Source organism: Populus alba, chromosome 13 (assembly GCF_005239225.2).
Source record: "Populus alba chromosome 13, ASM523922v2, whole genome shotgun sequence".
NCBI lineage: Eukaryota > Viridiplantae > Streptophyta > Magnoliopsida > Malpighiales > Salicaceae > Populus > Populus alba.
In genome coordinates, this window is record NC_133296.1 from 4,148,690 (window position 1) to 4,171,696 (window position 23,007).

General features: G+C 33.4%; 1 protein-coding gene across 1 annotated transcript; it reads right to left on the bottom strand.

The window, feature by feature from the left end:
- Nucleotides 1–1,783: 1,783 nt before the first annotated feature.
- Nucleotides 1,784–19,845, bottom strand: LOC118036472 (protein CHROMATIN REMODELING 20). Its single transcript, XM_035042176.2, has 26 exons — nucleotides 19,691–19,845; nucleotides 19,238–19,416; nucleotides 18,714–18,776; nucleotides 18,530–18,625; nucleotides 18,347–18,439; nucleotides 16,741–16,931; nucleotides 16,420–16,663; nucleotides 15,715–15,828; nucleotides 14,844–14,927; nucleotides 13,864–14,373; nucleotides 12,851–13,140; nucleotides 12,635–12,725; nucleotides 12,339–12,554; nucleotides 11,808–11,927; nucleotides 11,240–11,406; nucleotides 10,343–10,484; nucleotides 10,076–10,225; nucleotides 9,938–9,993; nucleotides 9,551–9,851; nucleotides 7,625–7,748; nucleotides 4,082–4,143; nucleotides 3,737–3,963; nucleotides 3,384–3,587; nucleotides 3,223–3,301; nucleotides 2,876–3,144; nucleotides 1,784–2,557 (listed from the first exon to the last, which is right to left on the bottom strand). The coding sequence occupies exons 2-26, from the start codon at nucleotides 19,379–19,381 to the stop codon at nucleotides 2,125–2,127; spliced, it is 4,470 nt and encodes a 1,489-aa protein (XP_034898067.1). The 5' UTR covers nucleotides 19,382–19,416; nucleotides 19,691–19,845; the 3' UTR covers nucleotides 1,784–2,124.
- Nucleotides 19,846–23,007: the final 3,162 nt, after the last annotated feature.

A 23,007-nucleotide genomic window follows, 5' to 3' on the forward strand; every position in this document is an offset into this window, starting at 1 on the left:
AATTTTGAAGCTTGGGATCAGAAAAGCGTCTTATCCCATCTCTTCATTTATGATGCTAATGACTCTAACACCAATTATATGTTAATTAAGGCATTGATTGCCTAGATAATTTCTTATGGGAGATTTATGCTTAGAATTAAGCTATGTTTTTCATAAATATATACAAAATTAAACCTCCAATACCAAGATCACTAAGTTCTGAGCTGAATGTTAAAAAAGTTTAGTGCAAAGTTCAACCTCTAAAACAAATCTAATACAAGCCTAATTTTCTTCTTCTTTTCTTTATTTGGCCCAACTATATATATATATATATATAAACAACTATTGCCGAAATATTTATTCTCAAGAAATTTAACATATATTTACGATCCATTCTCCACAATCTAACATATATTTTTTTTTCAAAATAGAAACTTTAAAACAATATTATTTTAATATAAAAAAATTAAAATAAAACTCAAGTCAAGAGTTTGATGTTTCAAGCTCCTACACACTTTAGTTTTTTTTTTACGGGGTCATGTGGGCAGGCTTGTCCTCCTAGCCTAGAAACAATTTTTTAATTTAAAATAAATTCTTCTTTAAATTAGCAATTACAATACTATTTAAACAATCACTCAATTATGCCATGCTTTTTAAATAATATTAGATATTTTTATGATTATATTTGTAATAACTTTATTAATAATTGTATATAAGCATAATATTCAACAAATTATAAAACAAATTTGCATACGAATATTTAATGAAAATAAAATAGATACTTTTTATTGTTAATTTTTTATATAGGTCTCATGAATTAAATGTTCTTTTATTTTTTCTATACAAACATATAAAAAAATGAAGAAATGATTTTTTGGTTAAAAAACTTGCATGATAAGTTTTTTATTTTAAAAAATATGCTAAGAATAAAAAATATATGTTTTTATCAAAAACAAAATAATAAACAAACGAGAGTTTTATGTAAAAAACATTGTCCTCGATTTAAATAATTGAGATTATTATGATTATTTATTTTTAACTACCTTGGGTTTTTATTAAAAAAAAAGAAGAAGAGATTCCCATCAAAACACGAAAAATGCATAAATAAAGAAGCGAGACTTTGACTTAAAAAAAAATATATTTTTTTTCCCTTTAAACTATTATGGTTATTTATCTTAATTATCATAGAACTAAATAAAAACTATTTTTGAAATTTTCTCCAGGTATCACGCAAGCATAAAACCTAGTTATAGTTCAATTAGAATAACTAATATATATATATATATATATATATATATATATATATATATATATATAGAGAGAGAGAGAGAGAGAGAGAGAGAGTAGTTTAGATGTGGATGGCCTATTTAAAAACTGATTAGAAAGGAATTTAGTCTTAATAAGACACCTCTCTCTTCTCCCTTCTCCTCTCTCTCACATATGAAACTCTCACGCATTCTCTACCAAAACTTCCAATTTTTATGTAATATTAAGTCATATATATAACTAATTATGTTAATTTGAATGCGAAAAGAGAATGTAAGGACTCAATCATTTTATAAGAATAAATTGATTCAATTAAGGATAATAAATTCAAAACTCATTCTATTAACCAGTTCTAAAGTGAAACACAGTCATAACAAGCCACCATCAAGCTAAACTCTAGATTGACAGGTTGATACATGCTTTTCATCACATGCATGTCGTGAATAACCAGGATCAAGAAAACAACCTAATACTGAAATGTAATCAGTGCATGGTTACCGAGGCCCTTGCACAGTAATCCAAGTTGCGCATTTGAAAAGAACACCAAGGAACATGTATCTCCATATCTTGAAAGGATTAGTGGAATTACATTCTTGACGACAACAGCTTCCATAACAATTACTACATCAAAAAGGGATCATATGAGTTGAGATTTACACTTTCCCTCCAATTTATCTACAACCATCCCAAAATCCCATTATCTCTGTACAACCCCCCTCCCTTCAAAAACAAAAACAGACCGGAAAGATTAGCCAGAATGAGCCCGCCAATATTACTACCAAAACAAATGAATTTAAACTTTCAGCTGCTTCCCTTTTGCTATCAAAATAGATTACACTAGATATAGTGTATATGAACAAAATACAGGGGATGGTGTCTTTACCGTGCTGCCTTACCCTCCCGTTTCAGATCTTCCCAGCTTATCTCCTGGGCACATTCCCCACATATAGTAGTGCACCCAGCTTTCGTTCCCTGACTTCTAAGGGTCAGCAAATGAGAGAGATTAGTACATTTCCGCTGCACCATTCGACTCCTTAAAATGCTCTGGGAAGGTGCTCCATTGGAAGCCTCAGATGCAGGACGGGCCATGCTTGGCACAGGTATGCTGCTTGCATCTGGGGCAGAAGATGCCCCATTTGACATGGGTGGCTTTCGCTCAAAAGTGGAATCATCGAGGGAAACTCGCTGCACTTCTTCCCATTCTAATGATCTCTTATACACTTCCCAAGCCATGTCTTGCTCCTCCTTTGTTAGTTTTTCCTCTTCATTCTCTTGCAAAAGAGTCTCATGTTCATGGTAATCGAAAATCCACCTAAAGAAGAGGAAGCACATCAGACACTATGCTTTTATTAATTGAAATAAATATATGATTGAGAATACCACTAGAAAGGAAAAGTTACTATTTTATCGAGTGATTCAAAATTCCACTCCAATTGCTGAGAGAACTTGTAATTAAGACAATGGCATGTTAACATACAGATTGCACATCAAAAATCAGTTACAAATATACTCAATCAGACAGTCCTAGATCCTTGTTCCAAATTCCAGTGTTGAAGGCAAGCATCCAAAAAGGATTGAAGCTAAGAAATTATTAGTTCTTTTTATATAAAAAATAAAATAATAACCCCACCTCTGACGGTGCTTGCCAAGCAAGCTTTCCATCACTTTATCAGAAGCACAGCTTCCATGAGAACGAGACGCATTCTGTTTCAAAGAATTTGCAGTTTGGCAAGAAATATTCCTGGTATCTGCCTGTCTATACTCTTGGCCAATGTCAATCAGTGTGTCTGAGTTCTCATCATCACCAAATTCAAAAAGATGCAACATTTCTTCTCTGGAGATAGTCCTATATACTTGTTGTCTATCAACCACCCTTGCAGCAAGTCCCTCCTTTGTTACCTGATTAAATCATTCTCTTCATTAAAATTGCTTTCAGAGATCAGGCCAATTTAATGCTACAAGATGTTATTCTATCACCTGACGCTTATAGATTTTTTCTTCCATGGTTCCATGTGCCATTAATCTGTAAGCAAACACTGGCTTAGTCTGGCCATACCTGAAAAATGGTAACTGTTAGGTTCAATCAAGACATAAGAGGACATGTTTCAGCTTAATGAAAAAAAATTGGTGGAACCCACCTCCAAGCCCGATATATGGCCTGAAGATCATACGTTGGATTCCAAGAGCCATCAACAATAACCACCCGGTTAGCAGCATAGAGATTAATCCCAAGAGAACCAGCCCTGGTAGAAATCAAAGTACACTTGACCCGTTTATTCTTGGGATCATTGAACCTCTCAACCAACCTCTGTCTTTCAGAGCTCTCTGTTCTTCCATCTAGCCTGTTGAGGACAGAAGAGAGGAAGTAAACTATGATTCTTCTTATTGCAATTATGAAGACATTTCAAGTCCAAATCAAGAACTTCAAATCTATATCATCAAAAAGCAGAAAACCCATGAGTGAAAGCAGTTGACAGCTATATATGCGCACCTATACCAGTCTTTTCCTTTTCTCCAAAACTTTCCCTTTTTTCCAAGTCGAGGTAATCTTGAAAGATAAAGCTCTATCAGATCTAAAGTGGGTATGCTCTGGGTAAAAACCAACGTCTTATCACCCACATCAGAAGACATGACTAAAATGTCAAGCAGCAATACCATTTTGCCGCTGTAATCAACCTCTTTATAATTATTTTCAAGTAGAAGATCATTCCACCAATCCTGGAAAGGGGGGAAAACATAGAAAAACACGTTACATATCAACAAGATGGTGGGAATTCAGTAATTTCAGAAAATGAGTAAAGAATAATAATCATTCAGCATTTGTTTATGTCCGTACCTTTTGAAAGAATCCATCATCACTTTTCCCTTGAATAAAATCATTTGGATTCCTTGACTTCTCTGCAAGCACAAAAAGCAATCAATAATAGACACATCATAACAAACAGAACTAACATGGGTCCAGGTGGAGGAGAAGAACGATATCCATGCATTCTTAACACAAGCATGAAGTATCAACAAAAGTACCATGTTAGAGCAATGTCTTGAGAATATCCATGCAGCTATACAAAATAATGACTACAGAAGCATTTAGATCTCCCAAGTGCTAGTTAGTTCTCCATGTTTTGTATCTCTTTGCTTAACCTTGTGAAGGTGGTGATTCAGGCCAACAGGCTTTGTTTTGGGAATGTAATAACCATAAAAAATTGATTTCAATCTGCTCCCACATCAATGTTACCCGCTAATAACATAATAACAGACTAACATTTTGACATGGGGAAATTTTTTTCATATTCTTGGCATGATAATATTTATTGTATTATTTCATTAGTGGATAAGATTTTTAGGTTTTGAGAAGTTTAAAAAGAATCCAAGACATAGTTTGGTAAATCAAGCAGACTTTTAATCCGACCGTTGAATCGAGCTGCAATTTTAACAAAAAAATGCGAAGGCCTTGTTTCTTATTGAGTTCAAATTTCATGATAATTGCAGATCAAGAAGACCTTCAAATAAAGCTCAAGATTTACCATGTGAGATTGTCTTTATTTACCTTGTTGTATTTGGATTATTTTCTCTATTTAGCTTAGAACTTTCAATTTAATTAGTTTTTTACTATATAGGAATCCTAATGCTAAATGGATTCTATTAATTAGGTAAGTATTGATTAGAAATCCTTTCCTATAAATGATTTTAGTTTTAATTAGAAATCATTTCCCATTAAAAAAATCTTTTAGAACTAATATAAATAAGAGTGTCTAGTTTATTTTGAGAAGAATATTATTATTAAGACTTTTAATAAAACATCAAAGAGTTTTCTCTAAATTTTTCTACAACTTAAGTCTATAACCTTAGGGCTTGAGAACCCTTGCTTTTAACCATACTATATGCCACGTCAACTAGTATCGGAGCAGACTAGTCTCTTTGATGGACAAAAACGATAGCAACCCACTCCTCGTTGTAGGAGTGAAGGCCCTCTAAGGCGTTGCGCGGGCTCAAGAGCAAAAACTAGATTGTTTGGAACATAGGTTTAAAGCAAACCACATCAGATCTAGCTTAACTAATGAGAAAAGCAAACAATAATCGTGAAAAGGTGAGGAATTTCCTTGGAGACTTACCTTGAGGCAGGCAAAACCCCAAATCTATACCTAAATTAGATAAGATTCCATTCTATGATGGGAGATTTTCGAAGAAAAGATTTATCAAGTGGTTGGAAAAGTTAGAAACTTATTTTTATTTCAACAAGGTTCCTTGTCATCAAAAAGTAAGACTTGTCGTAAACAAACTTTCTTATGGTGTTGAAGAATGGTGATTCGAATTTTTAAACTTTAGTACTCGTATTGGTATGCCTTTAATTTTATCTTGGCGAGGTTTAAAACAATCATTAATTTTGAAACTTATATGAGATTATGAAGATATTTTATATTAAGGACATAAGCAAATAAATTATTATTAAATTTTATCTTGAAGATATTATTATTTGCTTTATGTTCAACCTTCTCAAAAGACAGGGAGGAAAAACAAGGAGAAGTTTGGTGAAAGCAAAATTTCAAAGTTATCAAATCATGTTGAAGATAATGTGACCAAAGAGGTGCTGACAAATAGTTTCAGTCGTTTGACCTTAAATTAGAGAAGCCAATAGCAAATGATGACCTTTCAATCATGGATGAAAATCTGGCAAAGAAGAACATGATAATTCCTAATAATTCTTCTAGAGATATTATGGAAGATTATCTTGGTGTTCCTTTACATACAACGGTTAAAGTATTGGAGGTCATAGATGATGATGAACTCAAGTTTTAAGTAAAAGAATGTGGGAAGGAACAAGAAGTGCACTTCATAGAAACAAAAAATATAACATTAGATATGGATTTTTCTTTCACGTGTATACATCATAAATTAAATTTTGAAGTTCACAAGTCAAAGACATGCAACTTCGTGAATAGACTAGCTACAACGTTATATTTGAAATACCTTTTTCTTTGGAGTGATCAGGTTCAATTTCTGACAAATAACTCGAGGACGAGTTTTTTGGAAGTAGAGGGGACTAGTGTGGGGAATATTTTTTATATTCTTGGCATAAAAATATTTATTGCATTATTTTATTAGTGGTTAAGATTTTGAAGTTTTAAGGAGTTTAAGAAAAGGTTTGGTAGACCAAACATAATTTTTAATTTGACTGTTGAATTGAACTACAATTTTAACAAAAGATTGTAAAGACACTATTTCCTATTGAGTTAAAATTTCATGATGTTTGGAGATCAGGAAGACCTTCAAATAAAGCTCAAAAGTTATTGTGTAATATTGCCTTTATTTATCTTATTGTATTTGGATTATTTTTCCTATTTAACTTGGAACTTTTAATTTAATCAATATTGTACTATTTAAAAATCCTAATGCTAGATCAATTCTATTAATTAGGTAAGTTTTAATGAAAAATCATTTCCCTTAAAGGATTTTAGGACTAATATAAATAGGGATGCTAGTTTATTTTGAGAAGAAGATTATTATTAAGACTTCTAATAAAACACAAGAGAGTTTTCTCTAAATTTCTCTACATCTTAGATTTGTAACCTTAGGGCTTGAGAGCCCTAACTTTTGACCACGCTATACGCCGCGTCACATTTCAACATCAAAGTAGTAATTCAGGCCAGTACATCTCACCCTAAAATCACAGAGAATGAATTTCCCAATTTAATTGCCCAAGTTAGTGTGCAAGCAGCTCAGCCATGCATGTAGGCTAAAAGGACACTAGAGAAATTTCAGGGTGAAAGAGATTTGCCACTCCTAATGTCATATCATATTTTTTTATGTGTAATCAGATTATACGCGCCTATGTAAAATCTGAATAGGTGGTTACAGGTTTGATTCTGCAATTCTTGAAATGCATTATTTGTGCTTTGCACTGGTGGCTTCTAGTGTCTAGAAACTCTGTATACTGCATCCTACGAGGTTAATCTTAAAGAAACAATGAGAAGAAGATGGACAGTTGAAGTGCCTTTTGAATATGTAATATGACCCTAAACATTAAATTTTGAAATTATCTTCTATGAATCATTGCATATTTTTTAACACTGTAATATTTCAGCATATAGCAAATAAGACACAGCATATTGAAAATAAAAAATCTGTATGATGAATTGCCTCATTCTGAACACAGTAATAGTTTAGGATAATAGCAAACATGACACTGAACTCCAAGATTAACTTTCCATCAAAGATGGGGAAAAAAAAACCTTCAAGGTTAACTGATGAAATTTACTGTCTTCTAGAGCATTTTGACCACAACCACAATCACTCAATACATCCACCATATATCTAGCATGCACAACTACTGATGGGTCAAACTGGCAAGCAATATGGATATAATGGTGAAATGGAGTACCTTCAACAATTGTATTGTAGTCCACATTTTCATCACTAGAGCAGTCATCTGCAAGAAAGTTTTCAACATTGCCAACATATTCTCTCCCTTTCCTCAATTGCAAAATTCCAGGATGGTTCCATATCTACTATGAACAATGAAAAGTTCATTAAAACCAGTGAACAAAAAGATAGATTAATTTACACATGCATCATTGAAAACTTATTCAGCCTTCCCTTTTGACATTAAAGCAACAAACAAATGCAATGACAAAAGGTGCCGGATTATAATTATCTGAATATAACTATATTTTGTTGCTGGAATCATTAGATGATAATTTTTTCAAGTAAAAGAACCAACTATTCACAAAATCTTTCAAGAGTCAAAATGAGTTCGCAACAACAATAATCATGGCAATGTAGCAAATTTCTATCAAGGGAATGTAGCAAATAATACAACATACTATTCCTATCACCCATGAATCCTATTCACTTAAACCTTCCACAAGCTCTGTTGCATTAATAATCATTGCAATGTAGAAAATTTCTATTTCACCTGTTTTAAACCTTGCAGGAAAATACAAAAAATGCACCCTGTAGTTTTCTAAATGCTCACTGCAATCTTCTTCCCAGTGTTACCAGATTCACAAAATCAATCATGTTTTATATTTCGGAATGCATGGTCTAGATCTTGTACATTCACGGATAAGGGTGGCGCAAGATCTGGAACATAAGATTTGATGACCCATTTTTTATAGAAATATCTTACATGCAAGAAACTAACCACAATCTTTGCTTATTTTTGCAGAAAAATATAGTAACAGAGACATGCAAAGGGTTCACAATGTGCATTGAGTTAAGATCTTCAAGGTAAGAGTTATGCCCATCAACAATATTAGCAGATTCGTGGGACATTTAGGTCATGGTATGGGATTCAAGAATATAATTAGCACATATGACATTCGTGGTTCATGGGGGTAGTTAGTTAATGTACATGGGGGTACATTTAGGGACTTTCCCTAATGTTTAGAAAAAAGAAAATAATTTTTCCCCTGCTGCTTTTTTTTTTCTAAACATCAGGTTAAGGCCCCTTTGAGAAGAGACTGTTTCCAATTTTGTAAAATAGAGAATTGAAGGGGAAACAGTAGAAATAGGAAGCAAAGATTGTGAAAAAACTATTACAATCCTAATCCATGGGCAAGATATTAAATCCTTTTTTGGTTTCATTACTCCTATAATTTACTTATAACTTGTTTCTCATTTTCCAAATTTTAATAAAGACCCAAAACATTCCAGAAAAAGGTAAAAGAATACCGCATTACTTTTTTTAGAAAGAAAAAAAACAATTAAGAAAGATATTTTTTTAAGACAGAAAAATTTAATAAGGTAACTGGTCAAAAAATAACAAGTAATTGGCTGCTACTAACCATGAATTAGCATACCACCTACCCTATGGATCACGAATGCATAAATATGTGTGCATTACATTACCAAACCATGTATCACTATCCAAACATCCCATTAACATTGCTTCTACCTATCATAAGCTGATCGTTATTTTTTCCTAGCAGTTAACAAAAATTTGCATATTAAAATTGAACATGAGCCATTTTTGGTTTTTGAAGTTCTCTTACAATGAAAAACTATTTACTGAGCCAAAAAAACTTCAACAAGTATTCTTCAACAGAAATGAATGGAGAAGAAAACCTTGGTAATTTGGTCTTGACTGTGTAAAAGATAACTGTGAAATAATAGACATAATTTCCAAAATTTAAAGAATCAAAGTCTAGATAAATCAAATCAACTTTACAGATGTGGTCAAGTTTCACAATCTCTATTTACATGTTCAAAAAAGGTCAAACAGAGTGTAACAGACATGATATCATTATTTGTAAGTGCATGCCCATTCTTACAACAAGCACGACAGACATAATAATCAATAACAAACCTGAGCCAATGCCTGGTAACCAGCAAAAAAGCTCTTACTCGTCTTTTCATTTGAAGCCCTATCATTTGTGAACCCATGCACATCAAGGAATCTCTTGTACAATTTCCTCTGTAATGGCGAGAGCTTTACAGCCACTACAAATACAGTTTTAGGTGGCAGGTCTTTCTTCACCACACTCATGTCCATTCTTTGAACAAACCCTTTCAATTGTTCATAGAGAATATGAGATCTTTGGTTCATTATCTTTACATCATCAACCGTTGAATTAGTATGTTGTCCATTTTCTATAGGATTTTGGAAGCTGCGAGCATGAGAAAACCCAATTAAGATGTGCTGGAACCAGTGGAAAGGAGAAACCAGCCAGAAAAATGCCAGGGACAATCTTACCGGTTCCGAAACTCGTGGCTGCTGCCAAGAAAACCTTCTCTTACAAAATCAACCATCTATTTCAGATATATAAATCCTATTAGAGACACACCAGTGGATAGAAAAAATCTGAATTTTTAATCATCTCAACCAACTTACACAATAATACTCCATTAGATTGTTCTGAAGAGGTGATCCAGTTAATGCTATCCTTCTCTGGCATTTAACGAGTTTCAGTGCCTGGGTTGTTTCAGCTCTGGTGTTCTTGATGATGTGGGCTTCATCACAAACAAGTATATCAGGTCCATCCTGATATTAGAAAAGCAAATTTCATCAATGCAAAGTTTAAGTGTCCATGTCAAGATCCATGGTTAGTCTTGAGTGATTCAAAGCACAGATTGAGTTGAATGGTTAAGGCAAAAATACCTGCAAGGCACTACACATTTCTCTAGCCATATTCCGTTCCTTCACATTCTTTCCAAGAGATAAGTTCCGAAAGGCAGAGTAGCCTATCAAGAAAACACCACCTTTAGCTCTCCACTTTGCAAGCAATTCCACTCTTCTCTCCCTGATGCCAGCAAACCCAACAGTGAATTAAAAAGTTCAGAATGGAAGATCCCCACAGAAAGAGGGAGATAGATAACATTTATCTAATAATATACTGGATATAATGACACTGTCTTGATCAAACCTTTTTTCTAAGTAACATATTCAGGATATTTTGTTGAATAACTAATCTATCAAAAGTACACAAGAGCCACACCTAGATTAATTAAATGTCAGTCTTTCCATTTTTGTATTTCTTCCGACGAATGAGCAACCAAAATTGAATTTCTTTCTCCAATTGCCCTCAAACTCTAAGAAAACAAAATGGATCTTGACAAGTTAAACCTTATAAACAAGCATGAAAAGTAAAGTACTCAGCTCACAGATTCAAACATGGGTAAAGAATACATGGCATTGCCTGATCACTTGCTAGATACTATACAGATATTAGCAATCTTGGCTTTGTTTCTTATATTTGGACATCAGGTACATTTTCTATTCATTTTACAAAATCAAATAATCTTGTCTTTCAATGAAAATACCCAAAAGTCATGATTTCTGCTGCTAGTTCATTGACAATAATGTCCACATTCTTTCCAAGGGATAAATTCCGCACTGAAGTTATCATTGACAATTCATATAAAAGGAGTTACACTTTAGCTTAGTTAAAAACAAATATTCTGATAATACTGCACTTGAAATTTAATGAGTAAAATCAATTTGACAATTTCTTTTGCTATACAATAAAAAAGAAAGGGAAAAAGTATACAACAAAACCTCGACACATCCTCCAGCATGAAAACACGGAGTGGCTTTACTTCTGAAGGTGTCCACTTCATGAACTCCTTGCGCCAGTTATGCAGCACATTCACAGGAGTCACAATGAGTGCTGTTCTTAAACCCAGATCAACACCTCTCATGGCAGTGTACAGAAAAGCTATGACCTGTAATGCAAATCGTTAAATCAAGCAAAGTAACTATCCAACCAGATTAAATGAGTATAACACTATGCTGTACAATTAAATTATGGCATGACAGTTAGCAATAAAAGGCTCCTACTATTACTAACACTGCCACTAAAACTACAACCAGTAAACTGATTGTTCACTATGCTCTAATTTAGAACAAAATTCTATAATTTAGAATAGATAGAGTTAATATTTAATTGCAAACATCAGGACTAGAGCAAATAACTTACCTAGAAAGTTGAAATAAATTGGCAAGAACTCACCAATTAACACTTACCAGATTTAGTGGCAAGCATTCTTAATACCACTCACAATACACGCCCTCATGTATTACCAATGAGAAGTGGAATGTTCAAAAGAGAAGCTGAACAGAATACCTGAAAAGTTTTACCAAGGCCCATTGTATGCGCTAAAATACAACCAAGACCGTTATCCCCGGACTTCACTTTTCTAATTGACTGTATAATATTTTCCCACAGAAATCTTATCCCTGCCACCTGCAATGTCAAATCAACTTAGGTAAGCAAATATATGGATACGTTTATAATAAGATAGAAATAAAAACGAAAAATCAGTATCAGTGATGACATGTAACTATTAATATGAAAGAACATTCAAATAAGACCCCTATCCAGGTCCTCACTTCCTACACTTTAAAGTTAAACACACCTATTTAACACCAGCTGGTGTCAAATGTGCTGGGTGTCATAATCACTAGAATAATAAGATAGCAAGTTGGGAACTGAATATTAATTTCAAGTAAGCTGGTGGGCAAAGAACCCTAAAGGGTTGTGAGCTAGGTTTGAAGCAATGTCGTTACACTTTGGATACAAGAAACAGAATGCTGCAACCAACTAACACGACAACTAGACTGAAGTATGGGAAACTGCACAGGGATAGAATGGAACCTGATGGGCTTTCAATTTAGATGATAAGCTTGGAGGAATCCTCACAGCTTCTTCACCTTTTTCCCTCACAACATTCACAATATAACCAGTTGTGGCATCACCAATCACTTCAACACTAGTACCTTCAGGTAAGTTTCCGCTACAGCTTGCAAAATTCATCATCTTGGATTTGTCAGAAAACTTGACTTTCAGGGATTTCAAGCGTTCTTGACGTTCCTGCATAAGATCGTAAACAATGAATAATCAGTACTGACATAACAGATTTGATCAAATCGAGCATTCAAAACACAAAGCACCTTTTCAATAGCAATTTTTCTCTTGGTCTCTTCTCCTAATTCAGCATCATCAATGATTCTTCTAATCTTCTTTTTCTTCTTTCTCTTAGAGCTGTCACAATACAGTGTAATTTGAGAATTATGCTTGGGATAAAACATAAATTTTTTTGGATAGAATAGGATACGGGAAACAAAAATTACCAAACTAAAAGAATGAGAAAATAATGAACACTATACCTGATTGTAACACCGTCATTTGTATCTGAAGAGTCTGAATCACTATCAGAACTTGAAACCATTATATCTCCAGACCCCATGGCTTTCTCTAACTGTGATGTAAGTCTTTGTAGCAGACTTGGAGAGCAACAACAACATTGCCAACCAGAAACTGGAACCTTATACAAGTACTCTTCACCGATGTTCCTTTTTATACAAGCAGTGCAGAATAATGTTCTGCATGACTTACAACTTACCAAGTCATTGTTTCTTCCACACCATCCACAGTAACACTCAGAACAGTCAGGATCCTGCAACAAGTTCAGCAAAGGAATGAAATTTTGTGGAAAACTTAATAGGATAAAAAGCATTAAAAACAACAAAAGCAACAAACAATGATGTGCTAGAAATTTCACTTTTTGCAAAATCAATATGATCCTAGTAAGTTGTAATAGTCTACAGAATGAAATTCAATACTTTAGAAATTTTCAGACTCCAAGCAATAAAAGTTCTAATTTGTTGTTGTTTTTGTTGAGCGTGCTAGAAAAGAGACAAATACTAGGCTTTGTCACAACCAATTGTAAGAACCAGCAGTCTTACAATCATCAGACTTCTATGGCATGTAATGATGGAGGTAAATGTTTTTTTGCATATCTTGAGTTTTTGTTATCACTTGGCAAATGATATTCAAGGAACTAGGGATAAAGTTACACCTATAATTCCATAAAGGTTAAAATTATTTAGCTTTCATTGTTTTCTGACGGAAACTCTGTTTTGTTTTATCTATATATCACATCATCAAACACAACTAAAAGAAAGAATCTAAGTACATCATGTATGTAAGAAGAGAATCCTTGTAAGTTGATCCACTCATTAACATTATTATGATGACTGACAAGAAAAAAACCTGGTTACGACAATAATCCTAGGTAACTGCTTAAATACATATCTATGAAGGAAATGATATACTTGAGCATTTTATAACCTATTTGAAGCAACTTGGGTGAATGCATAGGCATTATCAAAATTCATACCTTCAAATGCATTTTTTCCTCCATTAAGAATTTACAATCTTTGCAAACAATTACTTTCAAAAGTGGATGCGAGTGCACTTCAACAGCAACTTTATCACAGGCAGTGCACTGAAACTTCTCACTTGAACCCAGTGAAGGATTGCAGCCAGCAGAAGAGTCCCCAATGTTTTCTAGCAAAGTTGATTGATCCTCAACTTTAATGCCGTGTACTGATTTATCCTCCAAAATGTCTGCTTCATTGTCACTGTCTATGATAACAGTTCGAATCTTCTTATTATTGATGCTTAGGTCCTCACTCTCATTTGGACGCTTGGACCTTCTGGGTTCAGAGGCATCAGATTCTGGGAAAACTGAATTGCTCTCATTCATCAACTGTTCCATATCAAGGTCTCCAGAATTTTCACACACGTCTTTCTTCAAATCTTGGCATGTGGCCTCATGATAATTGTCATCCAGAGGCAGTGACTCAGCCATGTTTGTTCCCATTTCCTGGACGACTGAGCTGACACCCTAATTAAATAAGAGTACAAGAAAAAGGAACATGACTAGTCTATTTCAAGAAACATATAGTTTTACAGTAATAACCATGACTTCACATATAGAAGGATTGCCTTGAGAGTATACACTCTGTAGCATCCCTGCAAAAAAACAGTTGAGGTATTGAAGATATAATAGCTGAAGCATACACTGCGCAACCAATTAAATTTCCAACACCTAATTCAAACAATAATACTTTAATTAGAAACAGTTCAACTTTAAGAACATGATAGCATCGGCATATGCAATCAATTAAATTTCCGAGACCTAGTTTGATATGGAACAATTTCAAACTCTGAACGGCCAAAATTTGATAGCCTCCCCTACTTCAAAGTTCATGTCAAGAGTCCCATCATTCAACAACAAAACATAGAATCCATGGCTTAGATAACATGGAAATGACAGACAAATCAAACAAGAAAACAAAGAATGAAAAATCTCACCTGTTTACGTCTCTTAAGACATCTCCTTTGTTTCAAACGAAGTTGAAGTTTCTGATCAATTTTTGCATCATCTTCCTCTTTGACCTTTTAAAGTACAAATATAAGAACCATACAATTTATTATCATCTGAGCATAGAATCAAAGAAGCTTGACAATCACTATAATCTACAGTACATACAAATTTGCATGATGAAGACCAATACTTTTTTAGATAAAAGAAAATTATATTAACTGACTGAAAAGAATTGCAAAAGCTTGTTGGACAAAACCTCAGCAAAACTCACACGAAAGCAACTGAAGCATGACATCTCGAAGAAGAAAGCAAAATTATCCTATGATAATCCCAAGATACCATGAAGGTTTGGATTTTCAGGATTAAGCAATAAAGATTACATTCACAGAGTTCTAAACATAAAAAAAGTATCCAATCACCAACGCAAAAAATTCAACAAATCCCTAAAGCATCAGTAGAAACACTGCAGCTTAACCACCAATGGGGATGACAATTAATGTAAACAAAAAAAATCCCAATCACCAACACAAAAAATTCAACAAATCCATCAAGCACCAGTAGAAACACTGCAGCTTAACCACCAATGGGGATGACAATTAATGGGAACTTTAATCGTAACTATCCACGGTCACTCTGATCACCTCATCAGATTGCATGGAGTTTGGTGAGAGCAGCATTTTGACCTATTTGGCTTTAAAATGTAAGTTCATAATGTCCTAATGAACTAGCTAATCAAGTTAATACCACCACAAATAAGGCTCCAAAGAAACTAAAACAAGTAATTCAATGTCCAGAATATTAATCTGAAAACTTAAGGAAATAAAAATTGCAATATTCCATACAACAATATCGACTAACCTTTCTGTAATTTTTTCTCTGTTCCTCTGAAAGAACTAATTCCTTTTCATTTGCTATGGCCTCTGCAACAAATGGATCAGAGGAATTCCCATCAATGTCTTCAATCTCCTCAACCTGAAATAAGGTAAATCTCAAAGCTATTGCAAGTTTCTACCAAAGAGGACAGTGTTAAGTTTGAACTTTAGCATAATGGAGACAAAGGGAGGCCAGCTGAAACAGATAGAACAAGACCACAAAGCAAAAGTCCAACCAATCCTGACAGTCAAGTAATTGTGAGTCAATTAGTAACTCGAAAATGTCAGAGTCTGTTTCTACATTACCCTAAGAAGGTTTGCTGAGTGGGTGAGGCGATATGCCTCTTGAAACTTGATTCAACATTTAGATTGCTTCCTTTTGAATTATAAGAGAAAAGAAACAGAATTGGAACAGAAATGCCCATAAAATAAAAAAGACATCCTAAAAGTACAGATGGTTTATACTAAGCTTGGAAAATCTGCATCAAGACAAAACATAATGAACCAATACATCAGATCAGCCAAAATAAGATGAAAACAATTAGCCCTTGTTCAGTAATATTGCGAATCGATTTTCATTCCAAATGACACAGCATGAAATTGCTGAGTGGTTGGAAAATGCTTAAGACAGAAGTAACAAAGCAGAAATGTCATAAGGTAGCAAATTATACACGCAAGCTAAAAATGTCACCTCATTGACTCCAGGAAATTTAAGTCCCATAAGTGCAGCTTCCTGAGGAGTGTTGGCAAGGTAAACAGAAGCCCAATGCCTGCTGCCAAATGAAGCAACATCCTCAGAACTGCTAGTTGAGAATAGTTTCTTCATAGAGGCCCAATCTACTTCTCCATTTTCTGCAATAGCCTCGCTTCCATCCATTGCAAGTTTTTTCTGCAGAAATCCACTTGCACCCTCCTCCAATAATTTACCATGTCGTCTGAGCCCAGAAAGTATATTATTTAAATGGACTTCAAACCTTGCACAATTCACCATGCTGAAAAATCAAAACCTTACCGTCTAACAGGCCTATGGATTTGAAGATATTTCTCAGCATCAGCTACTGTATCAGTTGTTTCCTTGGTCACCTGAGTTCCCACCCAGTGTGCCCTTCTTTTCCAAGCTTCAGTGCAGCAACTGTTTGGAGCCTGGCTCTCAATCCACTTATAAAGGCTTGGCAGCTCAATACCAGTACCATCAAGTTGCTCCTGTTTGGCAAAGCAAGTGAGTTAGGGGCAGAAAATGGAAATATAACATGACAACTTCATTTCCTATGGGAAATGATCAAAGATGGGCAGAAAACTTCACTTCACTTCACAAAAACAAAATGGCCCAGTTTATGCTAGCAACCATATGTTGCCTGAACAGTTAGGTTCACCATAAATATTGTTATTAAACCAGAAAGCATTAATTGTTATGCTCCCTTGACAATTCAAAACCTAATGGTTCCATTAATATATGAATTCTGATGAACTGCCCATACTTCATGGATTAATGGATCAGTTAGATAAAATGACTAAGACCTGGTAGCTCTTATACAACTGATGTTGCATCTCTGGCTTGCTTAATAAGGAACATCCATCCTAAACCCAAAAGTTTAAATTTGTTTTATTGGAATAGGCCTTGGTTATATCCTAATAAGGCCTAAGTTGGGTTTCTTTTGTTCCTTTACTAAGGACCTGTTTGTTTAAGCTTCAAAACTGGCTTTTTGGACAAAAAGCAGGTTGAAAAGCATGAAAAGGGATGATTTGAGAAGCTTAAACAAACAGGCACCAAGTCTTGTGGTCAAGTATTTTAACTATCTACTTTCCCAAATTCTAATCCTAGAGATGCTTCAAAGCTGCTTTAAGGTACAGGGTGTGCAGGGATCGAGCAGTCTCCATGTCCATGCAACATTCCTAAAACAGCTGATTTGAGAATTCGACCGTATTTAAAAAATGTTGGAAGCTACTTTTTGATTTGTGGTTACTTTCCCCATACTTTTTTTACATCTTTTGGCATCCTCCTCCTTCACTCCAACACTCCTAAAACAGCACTTCTAGGTAACTATGCAATCATAACTCATTTGCATACACTACAACCTTAAATGTACTGTTCTTAAAACCATATCTGTTTTCACATCCCATCAGATCACAAACAACAGATTCAGACCTGCTTGCTACTAATTAAAATGCTCAGTTTTTCTATTTTGGTGACTCTGCTCAACATATTTATTGCTTGTATGGATGATCTCAAAACCATAGCAAAATGGTAAAAAAAACATGAGTTGAACCATGCACATGCTGCTACCAGCCAAATGGAATCTGCTAGAGCCACATAAACAATAATAGCAGCCATATCCCGATGCATAAAGTTCAAAATCTGATGAAGAAACAACAAGGGAATGCATTTAAGTTCCTCCTGAGTAAGCTTCATAAACAATGGGATTGCATCATGGATATTGAAGGATAAGAAACCAGTGAAAAATGCAGCAAGGTGTTATGTATCAAAGAAGCTTTTTGCTAAAAATATGTCATGGGAGATATAGCAAATTATGACCTTGTCTGGTTTGCCTCAAGATACATTCACCGAAAAAATGCATTAAGAACAATAAATTTTACTCAAATTGAAGAAAGAAGCAGACCAACAAATGATAACTCTCAGTCTCGAGCTCATCGAGCACATTTTCCCACTCTTCCCTGAAAGTAGCCATCTCATCTTCAACAGCTGCCTCCAGCTAGACATAGACAAGAAAGAAATGCATAAATGATAGGCAAAGTTGATATAACAAAAACCCCAGAAACAATTAGAAAGCAGCAGAACTAACATCATCACCCTGGAGACTTTGTGCCAACTCCTCTCTCACATCACTCTCTATTTTAGCAAGAGACTCCTTTTCCAGTGCTTCTTGAGCCTCTGCAGCCTAAAGTAAGCTTTAGTAAACCTTCTAAAACAAAATTGAAAAATAAAAAAACAGAATGGTAAAGTTAAGCAAAAAAAAATTTGGATACCTTACTCTCAACTTCCAGGAACTCAGCAACCAACTCCTCTACTTCTTGGTCGGTCAAAGGTTCCTGCACCATGAAAGTAAAAATGAAACCGTCCCGTTTGCTCTAGAAGATTGGCAGGTTTTAAACTTACAAGAGTTCAAATGGCCTTTTCTAATGGATGTACTCCACCTATTACATTAACGTGGTGTCATGGCCTACCATGGTAAACCACTATTGTTACTCTTTCCAGGCCCATTGTTAACCTGAACCCATTCGTTCTTCTTCGTGCCTTTTCTACCAAGCATGTTCATTTAGGCTTCCGCTCAATGGAATGTTCATTAATTCAAGATTGGTCATTTGAACAATCCATAGCCACGAGACTCTTTTTTCACAAGGTCGAACTTCTGAGTTCGAACCTATAATACTAGTATCCAAAAATAGTAACATTCATATAAACAAATAGCATACTCTAAAAACTATCAATCAACAGCAGTGTAATTAACACTTAACAGTAATAAGAAAACAGCAAAAAAAAGAAAAGAAACCTGAATACGGGTCCCATCATCTTGTCCAGATGTAGAAGGTTCATTATCATCATCATTATCAGAATCGTCGTCGTCGTCGTCGTCAATAAATGAATCACTTAAACCACTCTCAATGTCCTCAACTTCCTCGTGTTTGTCCTCCATTTTCACTCAGATAGACCCTCCAAAAATAGTAATGCCTAGAAATGAAAGAGAGAATTAGCTTCATAAACAAGTCAAGCAAAACCCAGAAACAGAAACGGCAAAACAGCTCAAACAAAACAAAATCCAGAAAGGAATTATGCTTATAATGCTGATTATTGCTTCAAAATTTCTAATTTCATGTTTTATTACAAAACCCAGTAATGCTCGTTGTTTTTACAATAAAAGGTAAGCAATTTTTAATTCGAGACTGAATCAGAATCGATGAATAACAAAAACCTCAGAAAAGATTTTTGCAGGTAAGTGATTTACTTGAGAGAATTAGGGCTCGAATAATCGAATGTGGTGTTGATATTCTGCGAATTTGGGTCTCCTTTTCAATTAGGTGCTTGGGTAGGGTTTTTATGATTTTGAGTTTTGAAGAGAGTTAGTTTCAAGTTTTGAGTTACTTTTAATTTCTCTTCTAAAATAATTAGTGATGTTTTATCCTTGTACTTAGATTATGTTACCAAATAGTTCCCAAGTAAAATAAAATTACAAAAAAGTCCCATACTTGTAAATCATGATACAAATTCATGAAAGTTAAACTTGGAGACTAGTCCAAGGAGTAGATGTTGTGTTTTTTTTCAAATTCAATAATATAGTGTTTGGTTATAAAATAAAATTATGGTTTGGTTCATAAAATTCATTAAAAATAAGGTTTAACCTTAGTTTGAAGCAATTTTTTTATGCTTCGCATCCAATGTTTTATACTTTTACATTTTACTCTCCACTTATTATTCATGTGAACAATGGAGAATATATCCACCGTCATCACCAAGCACTTCCCTTCAACTCACGGTAAGCAACTCCTCACCACCAACAACATAAAAGGCTCCCATCCTCCAGTCGATAGCCAACGACTCTTCCCCTCTTCACCGTGGCTAGCAACAACGGCCACCATACATGTAATAGCAGAACCAACTCCACCTTCAACCGAACCTGATTTGGCCAAACCGTGACAGAATCTCCTTCAGCAGCTCTTGCACGCCGACCTCCTTCTTTTTGCTAGGTGCTTCTCTGAGGGAGTCAAACATTAGAATAGAATTCGAGGCAACTCTGTTTTTATTTATTTTTTTATTCTTTTTCCCCACCACTTGTCTGTTTTCATTTTTTTTATTTTATTATTACACCACCATTGTTGTTATCATTTCATGTTACTAATTTATACCATATATTGTAGCAACAATTAGATAATTTTCCATGTGATGCCGGTCATATAAAAAAATTTAATAGGAAAAATCTCAAGTTGTGGAGAACTTGGTGTTGTTGTATGTTCAAGAAGCCATGAAAAATGTAATTATTGTTGGATAGATTTCATACGTGATGAAATTGTAAATAATTTAATAAAACAATAAAAAAAATTTTTATAAAATATTATTTATTTCATGATATAATAACAGTAGTTAAATTTATAATATTTAAATTAGAAACCATCAATATTAATATATATTTTTTTAATTATTTTATAATCTTAATTTTAAAAGCATTCTTGCCTGAACATATTAAACTACTTTTTGTTCAATCTTAATTTTAACCACAGTTTTTACCAAACATATATTTTAACAACCCAACCTTCATTAAAAGTATTTTTTTATAAAACAATTTTTTTCAAACCACAACCACAAAAGTTACCACAATACCAAACACATATAGGAAAAATAGTCTATGGCTAAAACATGTGTGTAGTCTAGTAAAAAATCTAGGTAAATTAAAATCAACCTAGACCCAAGTTTCTTTCCTAAGCATCACTATTTTCTCTTTTTATTTTTTGTTTTTAATAATCTCATATTTGGTGATTTATCATAAGATTTTATTTTTTGGAGTCTAAATAATTATAAATCTAGATGATTTTAATCTTAAATTTGTTGATGTATATTATATATTTGAATAGAAATTCAACAATGATGATAATAGTTATAACAATAACTTTGATAATAAAGCAGTATAATTGGTGTTAATAATGATACGTGGTTATAACGCGGTGATATAGTTTAAAATAGTTATAATATTGTTAAAATATTGGTGATAGTGACAATGTTAATAATAACAATAATGTAATGTTAATATGATGATGGTTTCAAATAGTATAATAATTCAAATTTATTTTATGATTTTCAAGTAAAATTATGAAATCACTCTAAAACAATGATATGCATGTTAATGAGAAAACTATCATTGTTTTCAACAATCTCTTGATTTATATAGAATATTTTTAGAATTTTAATGCAAGGTCCTGTTGTAAGTCTTGAATGGGAGGATTTGTATGTCCACCAATGAATCTAATGCTAGTGATTGAAAAGTGTGTATTTTAAGGGAGTTAGATTGCATATTGTTTTCAAATATAATGACTTTAAAAGCCTCGATGTAGCAGGTTTTTTAGGAAAGAATATTTTTTCTGTCTAAAAATTTTATTTTAATAGTTTGTTTTGGATTTTTGCTACCTTTTATTTATTTTGTAAGTTTTTTAGTTCTTCTAAGTTGATTTTTTAGTTTATTTAAAGAGCTGTACATCTCTTAAAGAGCTAAATTATTTAAAAATAAATATTTTTATGTTTAAGTAATTATGTTTATTATTTTTGTTATATTGTTTTTATTTGTGTAAATTGATATCAAAATTTAGTGATTTTTAGTGTTTAGTTGTTATGTGTGTTTGGATGGGAGGTAAGCTCGTGGGTTTTTAGTAAAAAAACATGATTTTTTTTAGTATTTAAAGGTGTGGTTTGTGCTTAAAAAATATTACCACACCTCAAAACCAACACACTTAAACAACTAAACATTAAGAAATCATTTGGCAACGTGGTAGCGTCCACGTTTTCTGCGATTTCATGCAACAAGCTGTTTGGTAATTAATAAACGCGTGTTACTGTTCACTGGGCTCCACGTACTGCTACATTCGAAATGCGTGAAAAGGGGAAGCAGCTCCTACCTGCTTTTTGCACGACCAAACTGATTCCATGCAACTGTTCACTGAACAGTGGAGCTCCACTGTTCGCTAAACATTTTTTTTTAAATAGTGGAGGCATGCATTCACTGTTCAGTGAACAGTGGCTCCACTGTTCGCTGAACAGGTTTTTTTATTTTTATTTTATATTTTTTAACTAATATAGTTAATTGATTTTACTTGTACTGTTCACGTGAACGTGAACAACAATTTTTTTTTTTTTTTTTTAAATTAGTCTAAGGTGAATTAAATTTACTCGTACTGTAATTTTAATTTTATTCTTGATAATATTTTACCTACTTTTATAGTTCTTATCGGATGAATTTTGTACGTAATGGAATTATAGATAGTATTTTGTTAAAGTAATTTTTTATATATATAAAGTGTGATTTATTTCATGATGTAATAGTAATAGTTAAATCTATAATATTTAAATTAAAAACCATCAATATTAATATATATTTTTAAAAATTATTTTATAACCTCAATTTCAAAAGCATTCTTAACCAAACACATTAAAATTATTTTTTCTTCAATTTCAATTTCAACTACAGTTTTAACCAAACACTTATTTTTTCAAACCAACCTCAACTAAAAATATTTTTTATAAAATAATTTTTTTCAAACCACAACCACAACAACTACT